Below are 17,127 nucleotides of genomic sequence, written 5' to 3'. Positions count from 1 at the left end.
AAAGTGATGACAATTCAAATGAAGTATGAATTAAGTACAAGCACACGAATATAATATGAGAAACAAATTAGAAATACACAAATAAACTAAAGCAACTACAATTAAATTGACCAAAATATCAAAACAAATAAGTGATATCATACGATACTGTGACTGCACTTTCACCATGTACACCTTTAAACTTACATAGATATATTATGTCACCACCTAATTGCATTGTAAGATGAAACTAAAATGAATCAAAACGACGTGTCATAACCTAAATCTATATATATGGGTGATTCTGTCTTTGAATTGTCCCAATTTATCTGTCTTTCAACATCGCTCAACTTTGTAAACTCTTTCATCCTATCCAAAAAATTATTCAACCAATTTTTAGCTTCTTTTGTGGAATGAGATGTCCACTAAGGGGATATTCGTGGTATAGGACATCCTGGTTTCAAAAAAACTTGAACAAAATGTTATAATGTTGAAAGTTACCCAATACACATAATGTGTCCTGCTAGATTTTGAGATGGGCCACTTCGAAGTGGAAAAAATGTTTATGAAAAAACATATATTGTCAGATCGATACACGCCTTATTATATACATTTGATATAAGATGACACATTCCTGGAAAAAAACATTCATTTTTCCTCGGATGTTGCACCACTAACATAAGGAATAAGAAATTCTTGAAATTCATCGCATTGTTCTTTTTTTCCCATGTATTACTTTGTGTATGATTTCTTATGGACCTTCAATTCTTTGATAAAATATTGGCGTACAAATGTATGATTCTTCTCTCCCTTACCTAACAAAGCTAAAACATCATGATAACTGTAGTTACCATCATCTTTAATATCTATAATCTGGTCAATGTATTTGTCCATAAAAACCAACATCTCTTTAATGTGAATCATTTTATGTAAAGGTGGTGAAGGCGGTGGTTTGTTGATGTGAGTACCTTTAATTAACTTATTTTGAAAAGTGAATTTGGAGAGTCTAGAAAAAGTGAGTGGACATGCTCGAAATAGGATGGAGTCAACTTGGTTGAATTGTCACTCAGTGTTGGTTTGACCTTCTTAAGAGCACCCTTTATTTTCATCGGATATGTGGTTGTTTCAAATATGTGGGTTGTTTCAAATTAATTTAAATATTGAAATATAATTTTTCATCGGATATGTGGGTTGTTTCAAATTTTGATTGGTAAATACTTTTTTTAGTTGATTAAATTTATTAAATAAAACTTAAATAATTTATTTAAAAATTAGTTTTTAAAAAATAAACAAATTGGAAAAAAGAAAAAATTATATTTCAATATTTAAATTAATTTATAATTTAATAATAAATTTTAAGTCACACACTCTCAGAGTTTGACTATTACCTCTATTGGCGCTTCACTTATAAGTCACACATTACTCTCACTCACAAGAATTTGTTTGTGTCTGACATCTCAATAAATCTAATTTATGTAAGTCAATTTGCAAAGAATTTGTTTGGTCAAATCAATACTACATCTGAGATTTTTTCTACATGGTTCACTAAGAAAGGACAATCTCTAAGCACCTACAATTATATTGATGTTGTCAACTCACTTATATGTGATAGTTCAAATATATTTCAATTACCTGCTAATAATAGTGTGACAACTATTGGTCCTTCATTATATACTATATGATATAATAGATTAGAAAATTGTATCCCATACCCTATCATTTATCCCTTTACTTCTATATTATATTGTTTTTTATTAAAATATTCTTATATAAATAAATTTTTTCAATTTTTTTCACTTTTCTTCACTCTTATTTCTCAAGTGTTCCAATCCGATAAAATTTTCTTTTATACTAGAACTTTTCTAACAACTCCTTCGATACTCAGCTTACACATTGGAACTGAATCAATAAGTTGTCTGAACTTACGCGGAACTCTTAGGATATGACTCTGATTCTTGTGCTACATGTAAAACCCGAGGCCGACGAGGACGGGGAGTGGTCGCCGGTGCACAAGACATGACAATGAGCGGCTCCTGGACAACTTTGAGGCAAAAACTGATTTTACATCGGAGAGAGAGATCCCGAGGTTGTACATGTATGAGACTGCATGGTTGAAGGGAGACTTATAAGGATTGATTGGTACTACCTATACCAACAAGATGCATTTTCTTTTCGGTAGCCTAACAAATAAGAATAACATAATTAAGCGTGTTTGACTTGGAGTAGTATTTGGATGGGTGACCTTCTAAAAAGTTTCCTGAAAAGCATATGAGTGAGGACAAAGCATGTTGAAAAAACCTGTGTTGGTTTGTGAGGTCAGTCGATAGTCCTAAAAGCAGTCTCGTGCATTACACTACACCTCAAAACTCATTTGCAAAGTCTTCTGATTTTGTTGAAACCCACACCGAAACTCCTTTGCAAAGTGGTATGGTGGTAGTTATCAAAGTTGAATGGATTGAATGAATTCATGCATATATATCGTAACTTACTTTTTATGTAATTGATGGATTGAATGAATTTTGTCTTAATGGATTCAATTGTCACTCATAATTTTGAGTTTTGACAGGCACCTAGTATGAAAATTAAAGAGGATTTCTTAATGCACCTCATATGCTTCTTACACACCATGCAAAAATACATAAATGTCCCCAGATTCAGGAGATGCATCTCCGGAAGCACCCAAAGGTCAGTTAATGTTAAAAAATTCCAGAGATGTATCTCCAAGAAACATTTTGGTGGTTAAATCAAGTCAAACCCTTCTCCTTTCTCATTTCTCATTTTCCTCAAAATAATTTTTCAAACTCTCTCAAAATTTTCTTTGCACCAACTCAAAACTCAATCATTAAGGTTTAAAGGAACTTCAATCATCATCTTTAACATCGAAAACAATTCTGAAACATCAATTTCTTGTAAGTTTTTTGAATTTTTGATAAATTTGAATTTTAGTGTAATTGAGTAGAAATCAATAATTAGAGTTAGATATGAGTAGAAATAACATTTAAGATAGTTTAGACATATTGTATTAGTTGTATTAGATGTTTGTTGGTTGAAATGATGATAAAAACAAATTTTATTATTACATTTCATGGGGTACATTGACACCATTGGCGCAACTTCCAAATTGCAGGAAGTTTAAGAAACGGTGCCGGATGACGTGAGAGATTGATGGTCGAGGAGGTAGAGCTGACAGTGGAGGAAGAAGAGATAAATGAGAGGTAGTCAGACATACACAATAATGTTTTAGTAGTAGTGTCTTAGTATATAGTAGTAGTACTATGGTCTGTATTTTATTTTGACGCTCTTACTACTTTATTGATCTCAAATGAATGACATTTTGATATTTATTGATATTTTATTTATATATGTAGATTTTTTATTTTCGATCGTATGATATGGTTTAAATCTTCATTCGAATACAAATAAACAAAATATAACATGAAATACTAAGTTCTGAGACGTTACAGAGATATAGCTCCATAATATTCACAGAGATACATCTTCGATTCAATTTAAGTGTATAATGACTTATGAATGGAATGCATTAAATGTATTAAATTATTACGGAGATGCGTCTTCAGAATATTTTAACATTAATTCAGAACTTGATACGTCCGAAAATTTATTTCCAAAAATTATAAACATTTAAATAATTTCGTATGGTGTCTAAGAAACATAAATGATACATTAAAAAATCCTCAAATTAAATAAAGACATATATGGACTCAAAAGAGACCCTAAAGTCTGTTCGAGAGACTCACCATGGCACTTAGGAGTTTTGGATTCACTCTTAACAGGTGTGACCTCTCCCTTTTTCACTCTTGTAACTCCCACATTCTCTACCATCATGTTAGACTATGTGGATTATGTGGATGATATTATCATATCGGGAAACTCACCTACTCACATTCAAGAACTCATCTTCAAGCTCAATACTGAATTTTCTTTCAAACAACTTGAGAATTATTAGTACATTTCAGAAATAAAGGTGTCTCGAGCAACAAACGGCTAACTTTTATTGTCACCAGCCAAGTACAAGAGAGATTTACTTTCTAAGGCCAGCCTAGCCGATGCCAAAGGCATGCCAAAACCCCATGGGTCCAATTTAAAGTTGTCAAAACATGGCCCAAATTACCCAATTGATCCCACTTATTATAGGTTCGTCAGGGGCCTTACAGTATGCAACTAATACGAGATCTGAAATTAGCTATGCAGTCAACAAAGCATGTCAGTTTTTCTCTCAACATCTAGAAAACATCTAGAAAGCCATTGGACTGCAGTAAAGAGGATTCTGAGATACCTTAAAGGAGCTCTGTATCATGGCATGAGTCAGTGCTCTCTAAAAAGGAAAAAATCTTTCTTAATTCTGTTAATGCATTGCGTCTATTATGATAGTATACTCACTCACTTTTTTTCATGGCAGGGCCAAAGTTATCTATGCATAATATTTTCAATCAAACATTAACGCCTTCTTCATTTTCAGCATATGATCATTCTTGTTTCTTAAAATATGGGAGCAAGCGAAAACCTGTGATGAGCAGTCCAACTAAACTTTTTAAAAATCAGAATTTTTAATATATTTCCGAATTTTGCAAAACAACAATAGTGAATTGAACAGCTTCACTATTCTGAAACCAGGTTGATGAATACTTGGTATTATATAGTTCTTCCCCTTGTTTCACCCATAACCTTGAGAATATCAGTTATTTGCAAGGCTGAACTGAACTACACTACTATCAAGCCCTCAAGTTGGTTCATCAAGAATCACAACTATTGGATCGTGTATGACTTCAATACCAATAGAAACTCTTCGCCTTTCGCCACCGGATATACCTTGGACTCAACCATCACCAATTCTAGTACCAGCAACATGATCAAGTCCAAGCTCTTGAATCAGTGATTTGACCCTTGAATATAGTTGTTGTTGAGGAAGCTTTAGCCTTAACCTTGCACTGACCTTTATGGTTTCTTCAACTGTAAGTAAGGGTAACAAAGTATATTTGAGTAACATGTCCTGATAGCTTTTTGTGGACTGTGTTTACCTGCTATGATCTCAAGTAGTGATGATTTTCCAGCTCCACTTGGTCCAACAATAGCTAAAATTTCTCATGGTTTTGCTTGAAAATCGCATTCTTGAGTACATCCCTCACTCCACTGCAACTTTTTTCACCTCTCTTGCTTCTTCATCTCATTCTGTTTCTTGACCATTTATATTGTCTAGCAAGAATGCTTGCATAAAGTTTAGCTGTCAACAGTTGAGTAAAAGGAACAAAACATATATATCTGCAAGGCCTATAGCTACAACTTCCTGTGAAATCTCAATATGGGCTGAAACTAAGCAGATTGTTTTGGCCTGTAGGTAAAGATCTTAAATATCAAGATTAGAACAATCTAAAAATACAAGTTCATTTACCAGGAAGCTTTAAACTATAAATAATACCAATGAACTCAACAAAAACCTTCCTTTGCCTCAAACACTGAAACTAACAGGTTGCCTAAATGTTATCTGGAGAGTGTTTAACAGATGTACAATGAATTTAGGCCAAATAATGTGGGTACATATATCCAACAGATTTAACGGGAACGTTGGACTTTTTCCTGTTTTCTAAATATCCAAACAGTGATGTTCCACTTCATTTCATCGCACACCATTAGTTTTATTTCATTGCATAAAATAGATTTGTACTGTTGCTATGTAGCAACATCCAATAACAATATTAACATCATTGGTATAAAAAAACTAAGCAGAAAGCACCAGGTCCAGACAAATCACCTGAATGAATGAATTATCCAGATGAAAATTAATCTACAATTCAGTTCAAACGAGTTATAACACAATACAATTCAATCGTATTTTTACCAAGGCACTAGTACAGGCGATGAAATTCACTTAACTTCATGGCAAAAACTTCAAGGTTGCAAATCTATATTATACATAGCCCAGTTGCGTTCAGAGAAAATTGGTACATACCATAAACATTAGTACAAATGTCTAGGAAGGAAGATCATTAGATTTCATGGTATACAATCTAAAATCTGCAGACATAAGCCATTAGTATTAAAATAAAAATTAGTAAAACAAGGGACCAACGCCTTTCAAATTTCCCCCCTGTAACCTCCAGATCCAAAATAATCCTTTCTATTATTTGCAATTGCCACACTCTTCTGATGTTCTAATTTAGGACAATCACGGATACGATGCCCAAGCCCGCCACAATACGCACATCCCTTGACACCACTTATGCCTGTGATTTCTTCAGTATCTTCCATTGGATCATTCAGCTCACCTAAAACTGGAGGAATCCTTTGTTTTGCTTCTTGCAATAGGTGTTTCAAATCAAGCAATGTTGTCTCACTTTGGTTCTTGTTTATAAACGTTGTCGCTATACCAGTTTTACCACATCTTCCGGTACGTCCAATCCTATGGACATAATTTTCTATTTCAGCTGGCATGTCGTAGTTGATGACATGCTGAATATCAGGAAAATCCAAACCTTTAGATGCAACATCAGTTGCAACCAAGACATCTTTCTTTCCAGCCTTAAATGATGAAATGGCATACTCTCTCTCTTCCTGATCCTTGCCTCCATGAATAGCCACACCTTCCACTCCTTTCAAGAGAAGATACTCATGTATGTCATCGACATCAGCCTTGTTCTCGCAAAAAATCAGAACAGGAGGTGGCGTTTTCTGTAGGCACTCAAGGAGGTAAACTATTTTTGCCTCTTGTTTGACATACTCTACCTCCTGAATTACATCAAGATTTGCCGCCCCGGCACGCCCCACATTGACGATAATAGGTTTCACCAAAGCACTTCTAGCAAAGTTTTGAATTTTGGTTGGCATAGTAGCAGAAAATAAGAGAGTTTGCCTTTGAGCTTTAAAGTGATCGAAAACTTCTCTTATATCATCTTCAAATCCCAAATCTACCAATCGATCAGCCTCATCTAACGTCAAATACCTGCAGTTATCAAGATTCATTTTTTTCTTTGCCAACATATCCTTCAACCTCCCGGGCGTAGCAACAACTAAATGAACCCCCTTCTTGACAATCTCAAGCTGCGATCTCATATCAATTCCACCGATACAAAGCAGAGGCCTAAGCTCTGGGTATCCAGCTTCCTTCAAAGGCAACAAGAATTGTTCAATCACTTCATAAGTTTGCCTTGCCAATTCCCTCGACGGACAAATAATCAGACCAAACGGACCTTCCCCGGGAACTAAAGGCATCATAATCTCCTCCTGCATTGCCATCATGATCATAGGAAGCACAAAGACCAGAGTTTTCCCCGAACCCGTGAAAGCAATCCCAATCATATCACGCCCAGATAAAATAACAGGAAGACCCTGCACCTGAATCGGTGTTGGCTGCACAATCCCCTTAGTTTTCAACATCTTCAGAATCGGATCCGGAAACCTCATGTCCTTAAAATTCTTAATTGGAGGTGGAATTTCTTCACCGTTAACTATTATATGCCACTGTTTCTGAATAAATTCACAATCCTTCTTCGACATCCTTCGTATATGCAAAGGAGGCTTCCACCCAGTAGGCAAAGGTTCAGTATAAGTAATCCCCTTAGCTAATTCGCGAACAGACATAAGTGTTTTCTTATCAGACAAATTATCAATCATCTCCTTCTCCTGTTGAACAATCTGCTCTGTAACACTGATCTCAGGTTGGTCTTTTTTCAGCTGTGATGCCTTAACAAGTAGACTCGGCTTCATTTCAACCACTCGTAATTTCTCCGAATCATCGTCAATTACAGCAGAGGCCTTCCCTTTGCGTTGTAGAATCTTCTGAGCTTCCATAGCGCGACGCTTTGCCACAGGCACATACTCCTCATAATCATCTTCCTCCATTTTTTCTACCACTGAGTTCAGAAAAACAGCTTTTTAAATTAAACCCTTTTCGCAAATCGCGGCAGCACCGGGAGGGGAAGAAAATCTGAAATTTAAGAAACAAAATAAAAATTCAAACCTGAAATCGACGGTGTGAGTGCTTCTTGCCGGCGACAATCAACTCCGGCTGCGAAGAGTTCAGTTCGAATCGAACTCCGGTTATCAGTTTTCTTCTGTATTAGGGTTTTAACCGGTAAGAAGATAAAGAAATAGCATTAACAGCATAGAGTTTGTGACTTTCTAAAATATATAATGTTATATTGCTATTAAAATATTTATCGAATATATTATCTAATTTATAAGTTATTGAAACAAAATCAAAAATTTAATTTCAACCATAGAAAACAATAGAAACTATTCAAAATGCACTACCTTTCATTTATTAAAATTTTTAAAAAAAGTTTATTTACTCATTTTAATGTTTATAACAAAAACTAGGGGTGGCAAACGGGCATGCCCGCCCCATTTAGGCCCGCCCCGCAAAAGCCCGCAAAAAAACGGGGCGGGGCGGGGCGGTCATAGTTGAGGATGTGGGCCTAAAACTTAGACCCGTCCCGCAAAAAAGTGAGGGCGGGGCGGGGAATGCCTGCGGGCATTGCACTATTTAAGCCTAAAAATGCAAAAATTTATGTAAATACACGTGCCCGCAAAAGCCCGCGAAAAAAACGGGACGGGACGGGGCGGACACATTTGAGGGTGAGGGCCTAAATCCTTGGCCCGCCCCGCACAAAAGTGCGGGCAAAACGGGCATGCCCGACGGACCGAGCCCGTTTTGCCACCCCTAACAAAAACTTATGTTTTAAAAAAAGATAGAGGATACTCAAAAGACTTTAGTAAGTTTATAACAATTTGGTGTGGTTAAAGTTTGCCCACATCGGCGAGAAGCTTTGTACGGTGGTTTTTGAGGATCTGCTCACGTGAGATGAGAGACTTTATATAGTTGTGTTGTATATTGGGTATTATGTGTAAGTTATGATTCGTCTCTTCTCCCGTTAGGGTGAAGTATTTATAGAGACCTCTTGAGTATAAGGTTTAGGAAACTCTTAAAAGCACTTACCATTCCCTCTTGATTAGGGAAGTTCGTTGACTATCTTATTTCCAAGGAGTCGTGGCATGAATCCTTCTCATATAACTAATGGGAAGGTAACTATACTATACATGTCACTTGTCCCAAGGGTAAGCCCCCGCGTTATGTGAAGATGTCGCTCAGGCGAGGTCACACTAGGCGAGGACCTTGGCTAAAAGACTTGTCCAGTATTTCGGGATGTAACCCCTTCAGATGGGGGACGAGTCCCTCAACTGAAGACAACCTTTTTTAATGGGAGGCGAGCCCCTCATCTTTAGGTGAGTCCCTCAACTGAATGCAACATTTTTAATGGGAGGCGAATCCCTTAACTTTGGGCGAGTCCCTCAACTGAATGCAACCGTTTTTAGGGGAGGTGAGTCCCTCATCTTGGGGCGGGTCTCTCAGCTGAAGGCATCCTTTTTAATGGAAGACGGGCCTACCAAATTGGGAAAAGTATCCACCGTTAGCCAGGTGTTTCCTGGATAACTAGACGGTAGTGGGACATGTCAAGTTTCTCTTGATTGAACTCTGAGACGTCAAACGTCAATCAATCGTGAAAGCTTGAGTGTTTTAGTGGAAAAGGAGTGTGGGTAGCATTTAATGCAACTCGTGATGGCATTCTTTGAAAACCCAGTCTAGCCTCTTTTTCTTACACGTGTCTTCCATGTGTAAGGGTTTTTCCACTTCTCGCAGCAGTTATCCCATTAGGTGGATATACCGCTTGTGCTATTGAGCTTCCATAGGGAAATTGATACATTGCCCTGGAAAAACCTTTTTTCTTCTTCCTTTCTACTTCTACTTTTTTAGAAAAATATACCGGTCTTGGATAACATGGTGAAAGATAGTTTAAATACCGAACATACCCAATTTTTGTCTTTTTATGTAATGAAATGATATGTTATGGTTATGAATGAAGTGCATTAAGACTAAGAAATACTCTTGACATCTTAATCATAAGGTGAAGATGAATGAATGCAATGATATTAAGAAATACTTCTTAATCATGAAATGAATGCAAATTTTTTAAGGATGTGATAGGCTAATATCAACTTGAAAGTTAACACTTCTTCAATAATTGGTAGATCTCTTTGGGGGTTAGAAGGTCATATTCAATGGTTCTTGATTGACAATAGATTCCTCTGGGATTAGAAAATCATGTTCAACTACTCTTTGTTGATAGTAGATTTCTCCAAGGATTAGAAAATCATGTTCAGTTGCTTTTGGCTGACATTAGATTTCTCCGGGGATTAGAAAATCATGTCCAGTTGCTCTTGGCTGACAATAGATTGTGAAATCAAGCCTCTCTATGATGAATGTTTTTGATGAAGACAAAACTCCAAGCAACAAGAAGGCAAAGATGTTATTCTATGATAAATCATCTTGATTCAAGAAGTTAAGCATTTCACTTCAAGAAGGTATAATGAGAATATTTACCTTCACTAAAGTCTTAGATGCTCAAGTATTCATATGGCTATTGCATAACTTTTCATAGTGCATGGAAAATGTCTTAGAATCATCTTTTTCATTTTCAAACTGGGTAAATCGATTTACCTATAAGGGAAATCGATTTACCACTGAAGCTTACATATTTTTAAAAAGCAAAATTTAATTTTTCACTTAGGTAAATCGATTTACCACTTAGGGAAATCTATTTACCACTGAAGCATTACATTTCCAGAAGCGAAATTTCAAGTTTTTTAACTAGGTAAATAGATTTACCTCTTAGGGAAATCAATTTACCACTGAAAGATTTTGAAAAATTTTAAACGTTGCAACAGGGTAATCGATTTACCCATTATGTAAATCGATTTACCACTGTGCGTTTCTGAAAAATCAGTGGTTGTTCATACACCTCTTCATGCACCATTTCATGGAATCTTTTCATTTCATCTTTGACAATTGTTCATGATTTTTTCAGAACATTACCATGTTTCATTTGAGGTGTTATGTGCATATAAATACATGATCTTTCAGATTCAAATTTTACCTCTTCCAATCAATCTCTTAGAATTTTTCAGAATTCACACTTATTGTTTTAAATCTTCATTCAAGATTTTTCTGCATATTTTCATATCATTCAAAACAGAAAATTCTTGAGCAATCTAATATTTTTGTATGGTGAATTATTTTCATCGGAAGAGAAGATCAAGCAAATTGATATATCACTTTGTGTGATCATTTTACTACAAACTTTACATTCAATCCATTGTTGTAATCCATATCTTATTTTTAGAATTGTTGAAAAATAAGATTGTGTGTTTTGTAAACACCTTGCTGTCCAGGATTGTTGGAAGCAAGAGAGTTGAGTTTGAGAGGATTGTTCTCATATCAACTTGGTAAATCACAAGAGGATGTTCTTGGTGATTGTGTCTGTCGTGTACAAGTCATAACAGATAGTAAATTCTCTTTCGTGTTGAAAGGGGAGTGGAGTACTCTCGATCTGTGAGGGGAACCACTATACATCGTTGTGTCCTTTACCTTCCGCACTTTACCGCTTTTCATCACTTAAGCATTTCAGAAAGTAAAAGTCATAAACCGTCAAAAATCCGGAAAATACTCTAAGTGCCTCATTCCCCCCCCCCCCCTAAGGCACTCCTTAAACTTACAATTGGCATCAGAGCAGGTTATAGGTAACCTGTTCCTAAAAGATCCGCATGGCTTCCGCTAGCACGAATCCGATTTTCAAAGACGGTGGAAGTAGTAACAAACCACCACTTTTCTCTGGAGAATATTTTAATTTTTGGAAGATCCGTATGAAGGCACATCTAGAAGCCCAAGGAGAAGGCACATGGGAAGCCGTTGAAAACGGTCCACATAATCCTACGAGTGTGATCAATGGTGTTGGTACTTCAAAGATAAAGAGTTCGTACGATGAAGATGATAAGAAAAAAATCTTAAATGAAAAGAAAGCAGTAAACATTCTTCAAAGTGCTTTAAGCATGGATGAATTCTTACGCATATCTCAATGCAAGTCGGCAAAAGAAATATGGGACACCCTAGTGGAGACACATGAAGGCACCGCCGAAGTAAAGAGATCAAGGTTGAATACATTAAGTCAAGAATATGAGATGTTTAGAATGCTGCCCAGAGAATCCATCGTGGCGCTACAAAAGAGATTTGTTCACTTGACAAACCACTTGATTGCTCTCGGGAAAACATTTACAAATGACAATCTCAATCTTAAAGTACTAAGATCATTGACTCGAGAATGGCAACCGAAGGTGACGGCTATCTCCGAAAAGAAAAGTCTCTCAACAATGACGTCCACATCTCTCTTTGGCAAACTTCAAGAACATGAGTTAGAACTCGGTAGGCTTGAGAAACATGAAAGCCAAGAAAAGAAATCTAAAGGGATTGCCTTGAAGGTAGACGCAAAAGAAGATAAAGATGATGACGCATTGGAGGAAGATGAGAATTTCATGCTCCTTGTTAAAAGGCTCGGTAAGTTCTTCAACAAAAATGATAAATCCTTTAACGCTAAAAAGAATAGACATTTCAGGAAAAAGGAGGCCACCACATCTACGCAAGATGTAACATGCTACGAATGTGGAAAGCAAGGCCACATAAAGCCGGAATGTCCTAAACTCTCAAAGAAAGGAGGATTCAAGAGCAAGAAGGACTTCAAGAATAAAAAGGCATATCTTGCATGGGAGGACAATGAAATTAGTTCTTCATCCGGATCGGATAGCGAGGAATGTGCAAGCTTGGCGCTAATGGCTTCACATCATTCCGATGATGAAGAAGAGGTTAGTAATGACTTTTCTATTTTTGGTGATGATGCACAAGATGCAATTAATGAATTGTTAAATGAGTGCAAAATTCTTTATAAAACTATATCATCTCAAAAGAAACAAATTTCTTCCTTGGAAGAAAAGATTGAAGTTTTTGAAAATAAGAAACAACAGATGATTAGTGAAAAGAAGAATTTTGTATATATAGAGTGTGAGTCTCTCTCATTCCAAATTGTCCAACTTAAAAGAGTCCTTGAAAGATATGAAAAAGGACAAATTGGTTTAGAAGGGGTTCTTAGCCAACAAAGGTACTCAAATGACAAAAGTGGACTTGGTTACTCCAAATTTTTTAAACCAAGTACAAGTAAAACTATCTTTGTAAGGCCTAAGGATCAACCTCCAAAAGAAAGAATAAACACACCAAAAGTTGTGCATCAACATCCTAAAAAGAAAAAGTTTATCAAGAAAAAGCCTTTCGTTCCTAGATATAAAAGCAATTTTGAACCAACATGTTTTTATTATGGTATTATTGGCCACACACCTAATGCGTGCTACATTAGGAATTTTAGTGTAGCAAAAGGGCATTATGTTTGGGTTGAGAAAGGTACTAATTATAAAGGACCCAAAGCAATTTGGGTACCTAACAAAACTTAACTTTGTTTTGTAGGTATGCTTGAAGGCCACAACAAATCTTTGGTATTTGGATAGTGGGTGCTCCAAGCATATTACCGGTGATGTGCACAAATTTTCAGATCTAAAGCTTAAGGCCAAGGGTTATGTTACTTATGGAGATAACAACAAAGGAAGAATTCTTGGCATAGGCAAAGTAGGTGCACCAAATTTCATATCCATCGAAGATGTGCTATATGTCGAAGGACTAAATGTCGCATCCGCGAAAAACAACCGGCGGGCTAAAACAAAAACACAAACAGAGCCGCCACTGCGCGTTATTTATCCCAAAATAGGGAAAGGAAACGCTCAGAGAAACCTGGAAAAAGCATGGTCTCGCGACCAAAGAGAAAGGGTAAGGGAGTCGGTTACGCAAGGGGAAGGTATTAGCACCCCTCACGTCCGTCGTACTCGACGGGATCCACGTTCTAAAAGAAAGAAAAGGTTGCTAAAACATCACACACACACACAAGGAACGCAGGTGGGGTTAAGAAGAAGAGGGCTCGCTAGGACATCGCGTCCTATGCCTACATATCTCGTCTGGAACGAGAATCAGAGCTGCTGTAGTTCGGCTCACGCATGCCAAACAACACAAACACCCAAACAGGCAAACATGGAGCCTGAATGCCAATCACTGGGCTTACATCAGCATCCGAACCAAAACAGATACACACTGGAACCCAGATGCCACTTGATGGACTTACACCGGCTTCCAAGCACACAACAATAACAAACAAACAACAAGTTGCTAAGGAGTCGGGGACTCGAGCCTAGAAATTGTCAAACAAACACACCCAAAAAAGGAAAAAAAAGTGCCCGGAGAGGTCTCGCACGACCTCCTGCCTACATACCTCGTGTGGAACGAGGATCAGGGCGATGTAGTTCCCCCCAACGGGGGAGAAAGACTAGCCAGACACAAAGGGAAGACACACTACCAGGGAGCTGTACTCGAGCCTAGTGTTGTCATGCATCATTGCCCTATGTTATGGTTTCTACCTACTTGCACAACAGCAAGCTAACCCTATCCAGGAAGAAAGCAAGCATGCAAGCATCAATAAACAAAACAAGCATTTCAAGCAAATATTCACAAAGCACACACTATATCCAGTCAAGTGGGCTCAAACAAAGGGTTTGACTGCCGAGGCAAGTCATCTGTACAAGGGTGGTGTTAGCTCTTAACCTTGCCATTGAGGGGCTAAGGTGAAGCCAGATGAAAGGTGAGTGAAGATTAGACTTCACAGCTCTTATCCCTGTCCAGGGAGAGCTTCAGACAAAGGAGTGTGGGTTCAGAAAGGTGGAACCCTTCTACACTCAAGACTCAGACACAACTGTACAATGTACAAGATCTTGGGTTTGTGTCCCAATGCATCAACACAGTGGTGTGAGCAGAGGGACGACTCAACAAGAATAGCGGGGGATAGATTGCATATCCCTTGGGTTCCGCCAATTGCCTTAATCAAGGACTTTACCTGCTTGGGGACAAAGTTAAACAATCACAAACATCGCCTCTTAAGGAGGACTTCAGACAGTTGCCTGGCCAAGTAACAGGCCAGGTCTTCCAGACTACATGGAGAATAGAAATTCTACCTCAACTGGTTTAAAAACCAAGCAACAGCAAGCAAGTTCTCAAGGAACTGTAAGCAACTAAATGTACCTGAAATCAATCAAGTATCATCAGTACTCAGACAAATCAACAGTAAACAGCAAATGGTTAATCAGTTAATCTGTACAAGCAACACAAGTTAATTGCACATAAGTGCAAGCCATGAGCTCAAACTCAAGCTTCTAACCCTACAAAACAAAATCATGTTAGTGGACAACATCAAACAAATTCAATTTGCAACTTGCATTTATCTCCTTAAGCCTTTTGCCTTTCAACCTGAAAATCCACACCAAATGTGAGAAACAAGACCACTAGGCCAAGCCTAGGGTCCAAAGGGGATAAAAAATTCTAAACAGCAAGTGAAATTCAACCAAAATCACATTCAAACAATTCAAAAGCAAATGCAATTGGTCCCATGCTCATATCATTCACCATTATCATTTCATGCGCAATTTAACATCAATCATGCAATTTGCAACTTCAAATGACCAAACAGAACTATCTCAATCAAAAGCATACCAAAACAATTCAATTAATTCCACAAAAATTCACACCTAAACAGGACACATTCAATGTATAGCATGTCAATTTTCAACTCAATTGGACAAGAGGAAGTAGGTCAATGAAAATCAAGAAGTCCAGACACAACTATACAAGCCAATTCAAGGCATCCACACAAGCATTCACTTCAATAAATCATAAAACAGTGACAACATTTAAGAAATGAATGGGATCAAAACCATGATGTCCTATAATGTGTCTAGAATGCTCATGTCAAATTTCATCTTCATCCAATACAATATGAGCATTTCACAAATGGATTACCAACAGGTGTCACACAAGGTTACCAAATGAGCACACAGAGAAGAAAATTATCAATCAATTAGAAAACTCCATCAAAAATTCCAGAAAAATTCCCATGTGATCTTGACATATCAATGCTCGTCCACACAAAATTTCAGCTCAATCAAACATCTCTAAGCATTTTAAATAAAATCATGAAGTTGACCTAGCTTGGTGTGACACAAATTGTCACACCTTAATTCAAAAAATCATATCTCCATCACCAAGTATCCAAAAATCACAAACTCTACATGAAAATCACCATCAACATGTCCAGAATAAGCACAAAAATTTTCATCCATTTCTTTAAAGGTATCATCATTTCATGAAGGATTTGGTAAGACATACATAAATGTGACACATTCAACAAACCCTAGGTTAATTAATTTTCCACACATGCAAAAAATCCACAAAAATAACCATCAAATTCTACACATCATCATGAAAACAATGCAAAAAGTCTCACTCAATTTGGATGAGTTTTGAGTGAGATATGAATTTTTGAAGATCACATAACAAAATGAAATAACCAAAAGAAAAAGAAAATGAAATAAATATTTAATTAAATGAAGCAGTGGCAATGTTGTAAATTTTAAAGCGTCGGCCAAAACGGCGTCGTTTGGAAAAGACTGCATGGCGCGCGCTGATTGGCTCACTCTGGCGCCAAACACATTTTGAAACCAGGCAATGCATTTTGAAGATCAAACACGCGATTCATCACGTTCTTGAGCCAATAATTTCCAGACAATGCAGAAAATCAAGAACAATGAAACTCAACCAAAATCAACAAGTGTATAGTCATTAGAACCGTCCTTCCATGTAGATTCAAGATATGTAACTCATTTGCCCTAATTCCTAACACAGCCGCGGGATCGAGCATTTTAAGATTGGAACACAAAACTTCAAATCGATATATCTTTCTCCACAGTGAACCAAATCATAAACTACAACTTGCATCATGTTCTACATTGAATGATCTTTCTAAACCCTAGCATAGTTTAAGCAATGATGAGATTCGAATTTATGTACCTTGGAGATGGCAGCAATGGATCTTGATGCTTTTTGCTCCAATTATCCAAAACAGATGATGATGAAGTTTGAGGAAGATGATTGGAGAAAGATCCTTGGCTCGAGGTTGCTCCAAATGTGAGAATTCTCAAAATGCCATTGTTGAGCTCCACATGAACAGTCGAGATTCTTCAATCCTTTGACCACAATTCCTCAAAACAGATGTAGAGCAATGTATGTAGAGCACGAATCAAGAAGAATCAGCAAAAATGATTGAGAATTGATGAAGATTGATGAGAAAAAGTGATGAAGATTTTTGGAGATTTTGAGAG

At 37.0% G+C, this 17,127-nt stretch overlaps 1 protein-coding gene across 1 annotated transcript; it reads right to left on the bottom strand.

Moving 5' to 3' along the window:
* Positions 1-5,851: 5,851 nt before the first annotated feature.
* LOC127096926 (DEAD-box ATP-dependent RNA helicase 35) lies at positions 5,852-8,123 on the bottom strand. The gene is made up of 2 exons (XM_051035457.1): positions 7,955-8,123; positions 5,852-7,847 (listed from the first exon to the last, which is right to left on the bottom strand). The coding sequence occupies exon 2, from the start codon at positions 7,834-7,836 to the stop codon at positions 6,073-6,075; it is 1,764 nt and encodes a 587-aa protein (XP_050891414.1). The 5' UTR covers positions 7,837-7,847; positions 7,955-8,123; the 3' UTR covers positions 5,852-6,072.
* Between the last annotated feature and the right edge of the window lie 9,004 nt (positions 8,124-17,127).

The sequence above is a fragment of the Lathyrus oleraceus genome, chromosome 6, assembly GCF_024323335.1.
Source record: "Lathyrus oleraceus cultivar Zhongwan6 chromosome 6, CAAS_Psat_ZW6_1.0, whole genome shotgun sequence".
NCBI lineage: Eukaryota > Viridiplantae > Streptophyta > Magnoliopsida > Fabales > Fabaceae > Lathyrus > Lathyrus oleraceus.
Note: the sequence above shows the minus strand (reverse complement) of the source record. Positions and strands in the feature narration are given on the sequence as shown.

Coding starts and splice junctions, on each gene's coding strand:
- LOC127096926 (XM_051035457.1), bottom strand. CDS start 7,836: ATGGAGGAAGATGATTATGAGGAGTATGTGCCTGTGGCAAAGCGTCGC.